At 36.2% G+C, this 18,427-nt stretch overlaps 1 protein-coding gene across 4 annotated transcripts in view; it reads right to left on the bottom strand.

The window, feature by feature from the left end:
• LOC129905316 (protein spire) overlaps positions 1–18,427 on the bottom strand; it is a 133,308-nt gene that overhangs the window by 71,440 nt on the left and 43,441 nt on the right. For all 4 annotated transcript variants that reach the window (XM_055980768.1, XM_055980771.1, XM_055980770.1 and 1 more), the window contains exon 3: positions 646–763. In XM_055980768.1, the coding sequence (XP_055836743.1) occupies positions 646–763 (118 nt within the window). The remainder of the gene's footprint in view (positions 1–645; positions 764–18,427) is intronic.

The raw sequence follows: 18,427 nt of genomic DNA, 5'->3' as shown, positions 1-18,427 counted from the left end.
TTTAAATAATTTGTGTCTTAAGTGTTTTCTAAAAAATGGCGGGTGCATGTCAAACAGATTGGCAAATCGAAGACAGAATCGACAGACAAGATTCACAAATTGTCAAATAATTTGACCACAAATTTTTAAATGGAAAAAAATTGATAAATAAATATTGAAGACCATAGAAAAATCGTGGGAGTCCAAGGAAAAAACTACGAAACATCACGGACTACCGCTTAAAAAAATCGTTGTTTTAATCGTAAGCATCGCAGAAAACCATGAATAATCGTTGAAATACCGTGAATGAAAAAATCGTGGAGGACCGTAAATAACCGCTGAAAATCGGTGGTTTATTGCACAAAAAATCGTGGAACACCGCGAATAATCGCAGCATATAGCGTTTTTTTCGCTGTTATTCGCGGTGATCCACGGTTTATTCCGCGGTTATAAGCGGTTATTAGTTATTAGCAGTAATCTACGGTGGTCCACTGTTTTTCCGATGTTGTTTTTAGTGGTTCGCTGTTTTTTCCACGGTTATTCGAAGTGGTACACGGTTTTTTCGCGGTGGCCCAATTTTTTTTATAAAAAATTGTCAATTTGAGTTTAGATTCTTTTGTTTTAGACATAGAAGTTTTAAAAAACTAAGCAAAATTCCCAACTTACCATCAGCGGTCATATGCGATATGAGTTGTTCCAGTTCTTGTGACATAGGACATTCATCTTCAGCTTGCAGGTTATAATCTAGCGCGGTATAAACGATCATTCCAAGTTTGCAAACAATCTGAAATGAAACACAAAAAAAAAAAAAAAAAAAACAATAAATAAATAAAAGTTACTACCTTTTGTAAGAAAACAAAAGAAAAAAAAATCAAATGAAATTAAAATTCAATTATGAGTTAATTTGATTGCACACAACATATCAAAGACATCAGATAGAGATTATGTTAATCCATTCATGGGGAAAGACAAAAGACTCAATGCACAACCTTGACTTGTACGATCAAAATATTTTCACGGTGGCACGCGGCAGCGGCAACAGTATAACAACAAACGTCAAATAACTTTCGCTTTTTTTCAACAAAAATAATATACCTATAAGTTGCATTCGATGGGAATGACGTTGCAATGTCGGCTCTTTGCCGCCAGCACACCCACATTTTCTACAATAATTTCAATGAAGATGACACGAAGCCAGGCAAGAGGGGTGGGTGGGTTAGGTTATGGTTAAGTTAAGAGTTGAGTCTTGAGTTTTACGTGCTTGAATTTGAATGCCACCACACAACAAGTGGTTCAACCAGATCATCATCAGATATTGGTTGCAGCCTGCGCCGCGGGTGATAGTGCGGCAAAGTGCCTTCAAATGTTGTTGTTAATCCCAGCCAATCTTTCAAGTCGAAAAGTTGGGTTTTTATTTTCTGTTAAGTTTGTGCCGCATAGCAAGGTGCATTTCACATTTTAAATGTTTTGCATCCTGGGGCACAGCTCTGTGGCATTATGTTGTGACTCTTGTGTCTCAAAAAAGAAAAAGGATTGACTTTTGAAGGGGGTGCATAGAAGGTGGTTCAAGAGGGAGGTGTTACTTTGAAGTTCATTGAACGTGATACCGGCGGCGGCGGTTAATGTTAAAATTTTGAGTGATTGTGGGGAATAACCAAACTGAAAGGTGAAATGCATGCCAACAAGAGGATGAGATGCCATAGAGATTGATAATTTTATTTTTTTTATATATTTTTCATGAAGTAAAAACATCACGTACTAGATTGATATAACGGTGTGGTATAAAGGTATAAAGTGAAAGGATAACAAAATTAATTGTTGAACTACTTGTGTACTAAAAATGTTCCTCTTGAGTGAAAGCTATTAGATGGTGAAATGAGTTTAATGTCAAGAAATCGACCTTGACAGCTTATATTATTTATTTATTTTTTGTTGATGATACATCAGAAATGATAAGTTAAAGAGGCTTGAAGTGCAGTCTTAGGTTTGTCTGAAGAGGTTGCATTCAAGTTTATATTGATAATATTGCGATAAGTTTTATATATTTTCAATTTGAAGCTTTCCAACTGTTACAAGTTTTTTGTTTTCAAGTGACGAATTGTTTACAAACAAGAAACCAGTAGCTGTTTTGGAAATACTACGCAGTTAAGAAAAGTGGTTCGTCATTTAAAATGTCACTCATAGCCACCTTTTTGGTTCTTCAATCACTTAACAACTCTTTTTTCCTAGTGTACCTTAAGGTAGTCATTTAGGACCTATTCTTTTTATTCTCAGATTAAGATCTCACTCTTTGCCAATGTTTTCAAGTGCTTTCTTTGACATATAATTCTGTTGTTATTGAAAAGTCAGCTTGCATCTTGGATCAAAGAACTTTCATATCCAAAAGAAGAACACAAAAGATCAAGTTCCTTTAAGATGATAACCCGGAAGAATAAGAATGATAACATTTCTCCATAAATTCTGAAAAAATTCTTCGTTACATTGTTACTTTTTTCCCATCATCATAAAAATTGATGAAAGAAATTGTCACCATTCCTTAAGTTCCCTTAGAATAGAAAGAAGAACCCAAAACATTCTTTCTTCCATCACAAGAAATGAGAAGAAGATCAGAAAAAACCTCTCTAGGCCAAGTTCTTCGCAAATAAACTACCTACACCCATAAAACTGTTTTGTAATCTTCTTCTCAAATAACTTCTGTCTAAGTGACTTTGAAAATGCTTCAATCTGAAAATAACTCAAAGCAATAATTTCCCGCTTACACAAGAAACAAAAAAAGAACAGTCTTCAACTTCATCTTGGCAGCAACAATATGCACTTTTTTTCTCCTCTTGTTGTTGCATCTTTCTTTCCAGAACCACAAATAGCATTCTCGCCATTTATTTTGCAATTAGATGGATTTATTTACGTTAACTAGCAACTTAAACAACAACCCAACAAAAAAACATGAAAGTGGAGTTCTCTTCCCACACATAGCATAAAACTCTCCATGAAAGAACAACCACACCGAGCTCACTAAATGAGAACCATCATTCTAAGTGGCAATTTGCAAGAAAATTAATTGCACCGACTCGACTGGCCAATCGAATGCCACATGCGCACCTGAAGTTTGTGCAATGCAATGGGATAAGAGCAGCAGCCGACACTACACTAACTCCAAGGCTACATTGGTTGATAGCAGCACTGGAATTGGAAAACCGGTATGCTGCTGCGCGCGCGCGTTGTTTTGCCGATAAGCGTGATGAAACGATTTTCATCTTCTTCCGTCTACATGCACCGTTTTGGGTGCAGGGTCATACTTGAGACAAAAAATGAAAGGCGCGAGTTCTATTTCTTCTTTTATTTCTTTCTCTCCAGTCTTCTTTCAACTGTCTACTGTAAGTACTTTCTACTGTCTACTGGTTTACTGGTCTACTGGGTCTACTTTCTACTGGTCTATTAGTTTACTGGTCTACTGCGTCTATTGCGTCAACTTGGTCTACTGTGGCCACTGCGTCTACTTGGTCTACTCGATCTACTGGGTCTACTGCGTCTACTTGGGCTACTGCGTCTACTTTGTCTACTAGATCTACTGGGTCTACGGAGTCTACTGTCTACTGCCTACTGGTTTAGTAGTTTACTGGTCTACTGGGTCTACTGCCTCTATTGCCTTTACTGTCTACTGTCCACTGCCTACCGTCTACTGGTTTGTCGGTTTACTGGTCTACTGGGTCTACTGTCCACTGCCTAGTGTCTAGTGTGTACAGTTTACTGATCTAGTATTTTACTGATCTACTGGGTCTTCTGCGTCTACTGGATCTTTCGGGTCTACTGTTTACTGGATCTACTCCCTCTACTGTCTACTGTTTTACTAGTTTACTGGTCTACTGGGGCCACTTTCTACTGGTCTACTAGCTAACTGGTATACTAGTTTACTGGTCTATTGCGTCTACTTGGTCTACTGTGGGCACTGCGTCTACTTGGTCTACTCGATCTACTGGGTCTACTGCGTCTACTTGGGCTTTTACGTCTACTTTGTCTACTAGATCTACTGGGTCTACTGCGTCTACTGTCTACTGCCTACTGGTTTAGTAGTTTACTGGTCTACTGGGTCTACTGCCTCTATTGCCTTTACTGTCTACTGTCCACTGCCTACCGTCTACTGGTTTGTCGGTTTACTGGTCTACTGGGTCTACTGTCCACTGCCTAGTGTCTACTGTGTACAGTCTACTGATCTAGTATTTAACTGGTCTACTGGGTCTTCTGCGTCTACTGGATCTTTTGGGTCTACTGTTTTACTAGTTTACTGGTCTACTTGGGCCACTTTCTACTGGTCTACTAGCTAACTGGTATACTAGTTTACTGGTCTATTGCGTCTACTTGGTCTACTGATCTACTGAGTCTACTGCGTCTACTTGGTCTACTTCATCTTCTGGGTCTACTGTCTACTGCCTACTGTCTATTGGGTCTACTGTCTCTACTGTCCACTACCTACTGGTTTAGTAGTTTACTGATCTACTTGGTTTAATTTCTACTGGTCTACTAGTTTACTGGTCTACTGGGTCTACTGTTCACTGCCTAGCCCTTATGTCTGTCTTATCACTACTGTGAACTGTGTATAGTCTACTGATTAGTATTTTACTGGTCTACTGGGTCTACTTGGTCTACTGGGTCTTTTGGGTCTACTTGGTCTACTGTCTGCTGGGTCTAGTCCCTCTACTATCAACTGATCTACTGGGTCTACTGCGTCTACTTGGTCTACTGGATCTTCTGGGTCTACTGGCTACTGCTTACTGTCTACTGGGTCTACTGTCTCTACTGTGTACTGTCCACTGCCTACTCTCTTCTGGTTAAGTAGTTTACTGGTCTAATAGGTATATTGGGTCTACTGGGTCTACAGCCTCTACTGTCTACGGTTTACTGTTAACTCTCTACGGTCTTATGATCCAGTTACTACAATTTATTGTCGTCTATTGTCTACTGCCCTCCATTCTTCTTCCCTCCTTACCCGAACCTATTTATAGAGAGCAATTTTATGTCCAATGAAGGCCTTTTTATGTCCAATGCGGCCCCTATATTCTAGCCAACAATCAAAACATCAGAAGTAGAAACCAACTCCAAAAGGTGGAAGAAGGCAGATAGCCATTTTACTATAATACTCCAGGTACTAGAAGTCGATGTAATAAGGAAGCAAGAAGCGGTTGTGATTTTCCGCTCTAATTCCCCAAATCCATGCGAAATATGTAAATTCCATGTTAATAGGTTTAACTCTCCCAGCAATGCACAAATTTATGATGGAACACATCAGAGTTAGGAGGGAAAAACCACGACTTGCAAACAAATCAAAAGGGGAAGAAATCCTCCATTTAGCCTCAAAAGAATTACAATTCCCTCGCCCAGTTTTTTTTTTCTAATCAAGAATGGCCTTTGACCCGTTGTCCATCGTCATCGTCGGTGGTTATGCTAAAGGAGTTTGAACAAGTTTTTGATGATTGCATGCTATGCTCTCAAAACATCATGTCATGTCACGCCGCAGACTCGTTAATTTAAGTCCAATATAAACTACCAACTAAAGTAACTATGCATAGTTTTGTGCCTTATGGTGGTATTAAGTTTTGAGGGCAAGCGATTCGCTTGAGATATCATCGATGGCAAACTGCTAGCGAGTGTTAAAAAGGTCAGCACTTGGAAATCTTTTCCTTTTACCTTAAGTAGACACACTGCGCTCGAGAGTAAGCTTCTATTAACTATTATTGTAGTTTAAGGCTTTAAAAGAGTTTCATTAAAGAGTTTCACTCTTATTTCGAAGCTGCTCCATGGATTGGATGCTATGATTGGTATTAGGATTTTTAGTTTAATGTGTGTTGGCTGGGTTAGGAGTAGAAGATAGGATTTCATTATTTCTAAGTCACGAATTTTATGAGAAATTTTTGCTTCCCTAGGTGATATGCAATGGTGCTTGCGGAGGTTTTGGGTTAGATGAAATTTTGTTTTGTTATTAGTTCTTCTTTGATGATGATGGGTAATTTTGAATGTTGTTGCATTTGGAATAGGCTTTGATGGAGATTGGTTAAAGATTAATCGCACATTGTATTTTGGAATGGGATTTTCTAAAGCGAAGGAAATTTTTCTTGAAGCAAAACGCATGACTATTAACCTATGGGGCCAGCAGCATATTTGCAAATTGATGTCTAGAAACATTGTTGTTCGGAATTGATAGGTATATCTCTCAACATTTTCCGGACCCAAAATTTATAAATAGAAAAGCCATTTTCAATCAAGGAACTTCAACAGTGTTTTAAAAGTAATTTATGGTTCCAGCATTCAACTATGAGTCTAGGCCATAAGCATGAAATTTGTAGCTGGCAACATTTTTCTATAAGAACTGTTAACTATAAGCAGGAACATTTTCGAGTCAAGTAAAATACGTTCAAATAGTAGTTTCTTTTTGATAAGCAACTCAAGACAATTACAACGGCCTTGCAACTTGTTGATTGAAACATTTTACGTTCATGTATGTAAGTTTTCAGGTATTAGCTACTACATTTTCAACAATTTCAAAACTGTAAAAAAAAAAACTTTAAAAGAAGAAACTTGACAGCACAAATTGTTGTTGGCAATATCAATTGTTACCTCTAAGTGACAGAAATGAAGCCAGGCTCCAGAAATTTGATACTAGCAACATTTTATTTTAGAGAAGTACACGCAACGAGTGCCATTAAAAGCCAAGTTAAAAACTACTTCGAGCTTATTTTCAGCAATAAAACATTGTAGGTTGACCTGAAACTTAACATTTAGTAGGTAACTCAGATAAAGTGGCCAACTATTTCAAGTTTGTTGATAGCAACATGTACCTATAAGCAACAAAAACCAACACCTATAAATACTTCAAATTTTTGACAAATCAGTCTTTGGCTATACAAAAGTGAGGTGTAGGTGCAACATGTTGCCAGTATTTCCGATTGCTGTCAACATTTATTAGTGCAAAAATAAACAAAAAAGTTGAATTTCAAGGCTTTTTTGCAACATTTCAGAAATAACAACACACTACTTGTACCAAAATAAATTTAAATTATTTTGTTACAATTCTCAGTGTTATGCCATATATGTAATTTTGACGAGATCTGATTGAAACTTTGAATTTGTTGATGGAAACATCTCAAAAACATTTCATCTTTTTGAGTTTGTATCGGCAACAATATCGGCTACACCGAAATACTAGTTTCACTTGATGGCAAACATTTTTTTGATTTGGAAAATAATTGTGAACAATTACTAAGCCCTCTGTACAACGAAATATTGGAAATATAGAGAGGAATAGAGCCCATTGGCTCTTAAAAAAAGAAATGGATTAGCTTAAAGATGGACGGGTGAACTCAAGACAACAAGAGTTGTTGCTGGCAAAAATTTCTTGTGTCGAAACGCCCTGATATAAGACCCGATATTATGCAACACAAGCTGAAGCAACGTGTTTGTAAGCAATTCAAACTAATATAAAAGCAACAGTTTTCAGGTTGGGGTCAGGCTTCATTCGATCGATTCGATACATTTATTTTAACTAATATAAACGATATTAAAAATTGTTTAAAGTTTAATAAAACAGTGTCACATATTTTATGTTCCAGAAGACGGCACTAGAAATCTATAAGAGGTAGATAGAACATATCACCGAAAAGCATCAAACTTTGCCATTGCATAATGTAAATATCACCAATTTACTTATTTTTCTGGGGCATATAATTCACATTCACTTGCATCATAAAATCTGAAATGAAGCCCCAATTTATGATGTTCAGGTTTACCCGACCAGTCCTTTAAACATAGTTACATGTTCATTAAAGCGATTCCTTGCTCGGTTTTGAGCTTAAGGTATCATATTAGGTCTAGGGGTCGAATTACAGCACACGATCATACGTTAACGTTTTGACTATTTCTGTCTCTATTTAACTGTTAGAAAATGATAGGGACACAGCATTCATTCGTTAACGAACGTATGCCGTAATTCGACCCCAGGGCCCCTGTTCTGTAACTTTATCACTGGCGATAAACGTTTTTCAACGTCTCTAAAATCTCTAAAAAATTTATTTCAAATTCAGAATTTATGAATTAAGAAATTATGATCTGGAACAAAATTTCTTTTATTTTGATGAGGTTTAATGGATTTTAAGGTCATTGAAATATTTTATCGCCAGTGATAAAAGTTACAGAACATGGGCACAGGTTCCAACTTATTAAAAAAAAAAATTTTCTTTCAATTTCTGTGAAGTTAAGGGCCGTTTAAAGTCTTAGCGAATCTACAAAAACATTGTGATTTGAGTTTTGCAACAGAAGTCGTACATCTATTAGATCTTTTGTTGACTTCTACTATTTTTCTTCAAGACTATTATTAATTCCTGCGGATTCACCAGAGTATTTGCCTTCCGTTTTCCGCAAAGTCGTGGCGGTATAACATCCGCTGATTTACCTATTGATTTAACATATATTCACTTCTTCAATCGAAGTAGAAAAATCGACTACCCAGTGTTTATAGAGATCAGTGCTGTCTCCAGAACTTATGTTAAAATTTTAGCTTTAAACACTTTTTTTTCTCTTTTTCTATCTAATAGGTAAATTATAATTTTTATTTTGGAACACCAAATTTAAAGAGTTTCACCTCGCTGTTCCCACAAATCTAGATCATTAAAATAGGTTACCCAAAATCAATCCCATTGTGCTCTTATATAGCTGTCGCTGTCATATCTTTTCATCTAAATTTTCACAAAGCATAACCAAACCATGTAAACCGTGTTAATTATTGTTGAGCCAATTTAATATTTACCTTTCCAAATGCATCTATATGCAACAGAGCTTCATCACACATTCTTTAGACCTCTTGTGCATATCCGATTGGATTGCAACTTCCCATGGTTGCAAATGAAAACAAAAAAAATAAACTCCCATAAAGCGGATCTAGCTGGAAAAGTTAACGTCCGCCAAGACGTGTTTCTTGAAGTTGCTAGTAGACATCACACAGACCCTCATCGTGTAGATACATGAGAATCTTTTCATCATGAAGGAGGGAGTGAGTGAAATCACTATTTAGTTGTGGGTGCATTAATTACACGGGTTATTAGATTCTGCATCTTCTTCGCTTTAATTAAATTGTCTGTATATTATACATGGGTCTCCTCTTCGCGAAGCAAATCCACACACATTCCATGAAGCAGTTGGCTGGGAAAGGTTTACCTGTTTTTTTTTTTTTTCTATCCAAGACAATCTAGGATTTCCCACGATTTGTCTAGAGTGTGTGAGATGCTATCCAAACCCTAATTTTGGTGGCCATATACGAGTATGTGAAGAACTGGCTCTCTAGATGGGAGTGACGTGAAAGATCACTGCGTGCCTGGGAACAAACATGCCTTAAAGCTGTTTGCTTATAGTCGAGCTGTAATTGAGTGCAATGTATATTTTCTCTTGACTCTGAGACCAGAACAATTGGAAGCAGCCTGCAGCAGCATTGTGGTTGTCCATTCTATTGTTTGTAAACTCGTTATACTTAGGGTAAAACTATACAATACGCCCCAGTTTACAAAACGCCCCACCAGTCTCGTACGCAAACAGGTGTTGTTAGACAAACAAAACGAAAACTGTTCAAACTAATTTAAGTTGCTCGTCAATTGTGTTATTGAGTTGTAGTAATCTGTGTGCCCTGAAAAGAAAAAAACTGCAAAACAAAAATTTGGGACCAAAACATATTGCGGAGAGCGCAGACAAAATTTCATTTTTTCAAAAAGTATAAAGACCATATCAAATTGATATATATATTTTGAAAGTTCAAAAATTGGGCTTCTTAGTCCTTTTTTGGCAATTCCTTGAAATCAGTTTGGATTGCTATATTTTTGCATGCGCGTATTGCACTTCGAAATTTACAAAACGCCCCAGTACGGTAAGTGTAATACGCCCCAGTAAATTATGAAGTAAAATACTCATTAACATTTTTTTTTATTTGCTATATGCTTAAGAATTGCATTAAATTACAAAAAGACGACACTGCGGCCATTATGGTCAAAAACAAAAATTATTACAGGACCGTTTTTAAAGAAGTTTAGTTTTCAGCGCATATCTTGCCATATGGCGTTGCACGATTTTTTTTTTACCATGTATACATACCAGATTGCAACATTTGCGGCCGCAAAGCATCTCAAAATTCTATATTCCAAAATAAATTATTTTAATTTTTCTAATTTAGTACATTTGTACCTACTTTTTCCTTAGGGGCGTTTTGTCACTGGTGTGGGGCGTTTTACCCAGCAAATGAGTTACAAAACGCCCCACATGAACTTTTTTTAAACGATTTATATACAGGGTGTCCCACAGTCACCGCCCCAAACGAAAACCATGGATTCCTGAGGTCATTTTAAGTCGAAAAACTTAAGAGGTAATTTTCTCGTTTTCGTCCCGTTTTCAGTTACCACGGTTTTTATGATTTTTGTTCTCTTTTCCCTTATCTAGCTTTATCTTTGCCAAACTACGTTTGATTTGAAAAATTTTTTTTACAACCAATCAAGAATTTATTACAGTTTCAGTTTGTCTCAAAACTTTTTTTTCTGCGGACAACCGTTTCTCCACAATTTGGCATCAAACACAATTTTCTTCGTTTTTTAAGTTGTTTTTTACACTTTCATATCATTTAAGTCAAAAAAACACGTTAATGAGTATTAATTTTTTGTGGTTTTTATTAAAGCCCAGTTTATTTTCATAAAAAAAATAAGTTTTATTTCATAAAAAAGGCTACTGAAATTAATTAAAAAAAAATAAACAAACTGAGTGAATTAAAAAAAAAAAATAATTTTTAAATATAAAACTAATTTAAATAAATTAAAACTTTTTCTGAGCTTTATCTATTTGTTCTTTTCTTAACACAACAGCTCAGAAAAAGTTTTTAATTCATTTAAATTAATTTTTTATTTAAAAATTATTTTTTTTTTTAAATCACTCAGTTTGTTTATTTTTTTTTAATTACTTTCAGTAGCCTTTTTTATGAAATAAAACTTATTTTTTTATGAAAATAAACTGGGCTTTAATAAAAAGCACAAAAAATTAATACTCATTAACGTGTTTTTTTGACTTAAATGATATGAAAGTGTAAAAAACAACTTAAAAAACGAAGAAAATTGTGTTTGATGCCAAATTGTGTAGAAACGGTTGTCCGCAGAAAAAAAAGTTTTGAGACAAACTAAAACTGTAATAAATTCTTGATTGGTTTTAAAAAAAAATTTTCAAATCAAACGTAGTTTGGCAAAGATAAAGCTAGATAAGGGAAAAGAGAACAAAAATCATAAAAACCGTGGTAACTCGAAAACGGGACGAAAACGAGAAAATTACCTCTTAAGTTTTTCGACTTAAAATGACCTCAGGAATCCATGGTTTTCGTTTGGGGCGGTGACTGTGGGACACCCTGTATAATATATGCTAACATATTTTAGTACATATGAATATGCCAAAAGTAAGAAAAAAGACTATACTTTTTATATTTACCAAAAAAACTATTAATTTCCTTTATTTTTTTTGTTTTATTGAAGATTAAAAAAAAGTGGGGCGTATTGTATAGTTTTACCCTATTGCCATCAGCAAAGAGTGCAGGAGTGACGACGTCAAGTCACGCAAAATATTCTCTCTTACGTCTGTCTCGAGCTTGATGTGAAGCTGGATCACTTCTATGGTGATCCTCGCACATGACTACGATCAGACAACTGATCATTTTCACAATCGAATCGGTTAAAAATACAACAACGCCAACGATCACAAGAAAACCTGCAACAACCACCGCAAAGTGTCGAACTGTTTGCAGCAGTTTTATACACAACACGCGCTCTACTGCAATCAAACTATTACAAGTGATTGTGCATCGAATGAATGATTTATTTTGAGACGATGCAGATACAAAGATACGGATACATGTGGCAGGATTGTGTGTCTGTGAGCTCCTACATCTAAGTATATCGCGATATCGATGCGAAAATGCTATTAATTTAATGCTTTTACTTTTTGATTGTACGCTGATAGTGAGCGCTTGGTAAACAGAGAAAAATAAAAAAAAATAAAAAAGTAGTGGTCCTAGATTGGAACCCCCAGGCACACCATAGCCAGCCAACTCAAACAAAAATGTCGATAGTTTACATTCACCATTTAATGTGTTTTTGTTTTGTTTTTCTTTTTATAGACGTTAGCTTAAATTATTTACTTTTGTTAAAAATAACATTTACAATGCACACGTTTTATAAATATTATATACGTGAGAGTATAGAGAGAGAGAGAGAGGAGTCAAACCAATAGATGTGATGTAAGCCCCTGGGTAATGCCAGCCCAATTACCACCGACTTGATGGTGGCTGGTTTGTTCGCATTTGTTTATGACACGAATTTGCACTTAAATGATTGCGAGATTTGGAGTAGAGATATACTACACATGCTGCAGAGATATGATAAGTGAAATACTTTACGAGCTTCAGCAGCCAACCCTTGGAGTCTTGAGAAGAGTCAATACACACTGAGTAGATAAATACATTGGAATCATGGGATTTGTTACATTTTTTTTTGTTGTTGTTACATTTAAAATCATGGGAATCAACAGAGTATACTTATTTGTGTGTATGTTTGTCGAGAGTGAGCTGAGAAATGAGTCGATTTTGTTTTTATTTTTATTAAGCCCCTTTAGGGATATTGGAAGAAGAAGTGAGTATTAGATTGAATTTTGTGTTTTTGCAAATATTTACTTGGTTTCGTGGTGATGAACGAACATAATCTTGAAGCTGTTTGAATGAGGAATATTTTTGTTTTTTTTTTAGAAATACAAAAGTCAATAAGAAAATGTAGATAAAAATAATTTTTCATAGTGGGTGTGAGTTTTAGGATGATGTAAATTCTTTATTTGATATTTTTGTTTATTTTGAAGACATGACACCAAAATCTAATTCAATGTATTCTCTTGCGGGTTATTGAACGGAGAATCAGAAGAAGAAGCAACAAGCTTTTTTGCTGATAGAATCAAACTTTGTTGATTACGGATTACGCGTCGTTGTCGAGGAAGGATAAAATGTTTCCTGTATCGGCATCCATTGTTCCAATCAACGCACTGTTACTTTTCCAAATAATAGCACAGCCACACAAAAAAAAAATAAAAGTCCTGCCCTGGGGTTAACTATGATTTTTATATAGTTTTTGGGTCGCTGAAACCGAATCCGAAGTCCGTTTTTAACCATCACGTCAGGTTTTCGAGATAACCTCAAAAAATGTAACGAAAAAAATTTTTTCTCTGATCTGGATGTGCGAATATGTTAATCATATAGTTTTTTGATCGCTGAATCCAGATTCGAAGTCAATTTTGCCCTATCACGTCAAATTTTTGAGATATCCTCAAAAAATGTCAGATAAGAACTTTTTTTTTGATTTTAGAAATTTTTTGAGGATATTTTAAAAACCTGACGTGATAAGGCAAAATAAACTTCGGATTCGGTTTTAGCGACCCAAAAACTATATGAAAAACCTAGTCGCAACTCCAGATAAGACCTTTTGTTTTTTTTGGTTTTGACATTTTTTTGAGGATATCTCAGAAACCTGACGTGATAGGGCAAAATTGAATCTGAATCTGGATTCAGAGATCCAAAAACTATATGATTAACATATTCGCACATCCAGATCAGAGAACAAAATTTTTTGTTTTCGTGACATTTTTTGAGGTTATCTCGAAAACCTGACGTGATGGGGCAAAACGGACTTCGGATTCGGTTTCAACGACCCAAAAATTATATGAAAAACCTAGTCGCAACCCCAGGTCAGAAAGAGACTAACCCGAAACATTTGCATACGAGCTGATATGAGACTTTCAGCAACGAAAACTTTGGAGAGAGTGCGACGAAGTTCCAGAAAAAATCGTCAGAGTTCACATTTGACGAAACAACTACCTAGTCTTAAAGTTAGCCAGGAGAAGTTTCTTGCAAGGGCGATCAAAACAAGAATAATTTCTTACAAATTTTTATTTTAGGAATACCGAAATAAAAGTGCAGCAAGTTTTTGAGGACACGTTTCCGCATAATATTGAGACCACGGCAAATAAAGAAGTGTCGAATCTTGACTCAGTGCAAATCATCGGTGAAGATATATCTATCTTTTGGTTTTAATCACAGGACTTACATAGGACAAAAAAATATGTTTTCGCAAACCAGCAAAAGGAAATAGTCCGCTTTATAAAGCAGTACTCTGAAAACAGGACGTCGTCTTTTTATAACATTGGAAAGTCGAAATTTATTATCACTCTGGAGAAGAATACGGAGGTACCAGTGGCGTATTGAGGGGGGGGGGGGGGGGCTCAGGGGGCTCAAGCCCCCCCCCCCCAAGTCTTCAAGATCATGTTTTTATTTAGCTGATTTCATCATAATGTACATGATTAACTAAAACTTGTTCGTAAATCTTAGAGATTTAGAGGCAGCACAGATGCTCGAACCCCCTCCAAATTCTGGAATGGCTGTTTGGGTTTGTTTGAGTAAGAGCCTTAGCTGACGATGAGGATTGTGATAATTTTTTTTTTGGATTTCAGGCCAATTCCGACTTTTTTAGATAATTTTTTTAGTATTTTGACGTCCAATTACATCACCGTTAAATTTTTGCAAAACTTCTTATGCAATCTCAAAACGCCGTATTTGATCAAATATTTACTTTTTATTAATAATATTTTTCTCAAAGATATTGGAAATAGAAATTTTTAATATCTCAAAATCTAAGTGGTCAACAGGTTTCTTTAAGAAAATTGCAGTATTGCGCTTCCGATTTGGATTAAAGAGCAACATATTACGAAAAAGCATATATATTTCGGATCAAAAAGAATTTCATTTAAAATTAGTTTTTGTGACTTTCACGTTCTGCATTTCACTTTTTGCGTATTCATTTGCCCAAAAGTGAAATAGGTGTTCCGCATTTTTTCACTCATTTAGATTTTCAATTCAATTTAGAATTTAATTCACTATGTTTCTGTTCTTGAATTTGGGGGCCTTTTCCAATGAATTGCAGTAATTTCACTTTAGAAATAAAATAAAAATGGAAGATCCTTCAGTTTTGACAGTTAGAAGCAATTTCGAAGTTTTCGAAACCGATCGAAATGAAGAATATTGATATTTCATTTCACGTGAAATTGAAAAGTGATTTGAATTCACTTTCGTTCGAATTGCGGAACATGGTCGTATATAACGAAAAAATTGATAAGTATAGCCCAAAAACTCTTGACGTGATATAAATTAATCTGTAAACAGTTTTGGATTCAGCACATTTTTTTTTAAGGATGACTCAATTCCTTGCTGTTTGTGTAAAATGTTTGCGACACAAGAACTTTGAAAAAACACTAGGTACTCTGAATGTGAAAGGAGGAGACAGTAGTACGAATCTGTCGAGAGCACTATAATGCAACTAGGTATACCACTTTCAGTACCGAAGCACAGCGTTTAACTCTCGATCAAAGATTAATAAAAAGAAATGAAATTTTTTTCGCATTTACCCTCTAAAAAAATTTTGAAAAATTTTCCAGCCCCCTCCAAAATTTTTCTGGATACGCCACTGGGAGGTACTGTCATTGATAGAAATATTTAAACAAAAGTATGAAGAAAAATCGGAAGGAGACGAATAACAATAAAAATTTCTGAAGTGTAAACAATAAAATCATACTTAAAGAGCTAGTAAAAATGCGCTCAACTGGAAGCAGGTATTTAGAATCCAACCTAGCTGTAGAAGTGTGTTTCTTTCTGTATTTGAAATTTATCTTTGAAAGCCAATCAATACCTGCGCTTAAGCCATCTTATAGGAAGCAATGCAGCTTACAAAGCAAATTAACTCAAATTCAAACCTAGAGTTTCAGAGAAATCATGGGTGACCTGGTGAAGTAGCGTTCAACTTAAAATTCAGTCAACCATTATAACCAAACTTCTAGAAATGAATTGTCATTATGGGAACAAAGTAGATGTTTAATAAATTGCAATTTCTGACACCTTATCCAAAAGAACACTCTGAACAATTAGAAAGTATACACACAGAAGCGCAATTTTCTTTCTGGTATCTTTGGATCCGTATTGAATCAAGTTCCTGAAAGAAAACTTTAGCCTCATTTTGAAGCCATGCTTTGTGTCTGTTTCTTCTCAAAACCAAGAATTTTATAAAACCTAGAAAACGAATCAAAAACTATCAAATTTCCTTCTGTATAAACTGCAACTTTTCAGACAGCTATTTTTAATTAAACTTTCACTGAATCGTCATGGAAATAAATCAAAAACCTAGACCTTCGTGCCATAATATGAGGGTGATCCTTTTTTTTCAACCCTTCCACAAAGCTCCATTGCATACAAATCACCTTTTCGATTAGTGTGACGTGACCTATGAATTAATTTCCATTTTCCTTCAAGAACAAACCACAAAACCACACCCAATTTTTAAAATTCTCCCACATAAGGTCACTGACAGTATATTTTCCTCTCGTTTTTTTTTCTTCCCTGCAATTGCTAATGTTGCCAAACTACTAGTTATTATAAACCTAAGCTAGTGAAATTCCAAAAAAAAAAAAAAAATAATATTCTTGCTATTATGGCAGCACGCAAGGCTGCTTGCTGCTTAATTATATGCCACTGACATGCAAAACAAGAAGCAAACATATTATACCCAGAGGAGGAACCAGACTGGCTAACATGCACCCCCTTCATAAGCGAGTGTATGCTGTGTACCAACATATGCAGTGCAATTCAATAAAAACTGATTAAGATTAGCACACGGTCCGAGTTCGAGTCGTAAATTCATTGCTAAGGTCACTCTCCCCATTTTCGCTAGCACGCCATATCTATACGTCGCAGAAAAAATTTAGACTTTTTCTGAACTCTTGTTCCATTTTATCAAAATGCTCAATTATGGAGCTTAGCCATTTGTCCCTCTTTTTTTTTTTAGAAACAAGACGTCACCTTTGGCTTAAATTGAATTGACCTGCGGTGTCCATTGTGACCTTTAGCAATCACGAATTTGGTTGTGTATAGGGGTTTTCAATTTATACACAAAATAGACGTCAGACGTGCACTGAATTACAACACACAGGGAAGCCAGCTGAAGGCAGGCAGACTATTACTTAATAGCTCTGCGGTCGATTGAATATCCATCTGCATCTAGAAGAAGGGAGACACACCATGCATGCGACTGAGGAATCTTGGGCGAGGAACGAGGCTATTTGTCAGACAGAAAACGATACCATACCGTGGGATACCTTCAAGTGCAGCAACCAAGGAAGGAACTGTGCATTCGCAGAGAGCATATGTGGATTCTGTGGTTGCAACTTGCAATACAGCAAACAGCAATATTATTATAGGAACTCCTCCACCGCAACAGCCTTAACCTGATCTTGCATATATGAATTCAGCCAGTTCAGCCAGTGCATGGATATTATACTCTATACCTGGCCTAGCCTAGCATCAGTATGCCAGGTCTCCCGAGTAAGTTGATGTTACGGATAATCGAAGTAGAAAGAGAGAAAGAGAATATTGCACCGCGCCATTATATTTCCTGGTGTGTGCATCATAAATGTCTTCCTAGAATCACTCCCAAGCTCGAAGCCGCCGCCATCGACACCACAGGCTCGATATGCACGGTGGTGGTGTGAACGCCCTCTCGTGGAATAGAATATTTTCAATAGAATAGAGTGAGAGAGAGACTTTTATCAGATATCGTAGTGATGGCTTGAGAGATTGAGATTATAAGACCTAACGGTGCAATGTAAATTTCCATGAACAATCATTACCAAGTGCACCAGGCACAGCTTTTATATAAAGCAACTAAAAAAAAAGAGAGGTCACTTGAGCGAGTAGGGTACCGTGAAAAAAACGTACTGGCGCGATGCATAATAATCAAGGTGCACGCGGAAAGATTGATCCATTGCCGCCGCCGCCAAGTCACTGAGCCGCTGAACTGCACCGTCCGTCATCGTTGTTACTGTGTCGGTTGCGCGATGGGCAAATTGTTCTATGGCGCTCTCTGTATGTCAAACCAATCAATTTGACGAGGATCGTATGCTCAATGATATGACTTGACTATGACTAAGCTTTGGGGCTGGGATTGAATTTCCAGTGAAAAATGTTCAATGTATTACCTGCTCTGCCATACACAAGGCACATGATGAGATATTGAACGTCAGATAAACGCAGTTTTTCTTATTCTTCCAAGATCCCAGCAGCAGCAGCAGGGGGAGAGAAATAATGTTTATGCAGTTGGGAGCACTCAGGTGGGGGCAACAACTGTAAACTGGCACCAAGGCATATGCAAGTCGACATTATAATCTTCTTTTTTTTTTATTGTTTGTTGCTTCTTTCGTCCTCTTCTTCTTGTTAAGCTTCGTAGTTGTTATCGTAGTCGGTCGTCGCTGTTGTGGATGGCTAAGCCAACAAGAAGTCTGCCTGCAAGGTGAAGAAGTCATTCAA

The sequence above is a fragment of the Episyrphus balteatus genome, chromosome 1, assembly GCF_945859705.1.
Source record: "Episyrphus balteatus chromosome 1, idEpiBalt1.1, whole genome shotgun sequence".
NCBI classification, from domain to species: domain Eukaryota; kingdom Metazoa; phylum Arthropoda; class Insecta; order Diptera; family Syrphidae; genus Episyrphus; species Episyrphus balteatus.
This window is presented reverse-complemented; position numbering and strand designations above follow the sequence as displayed.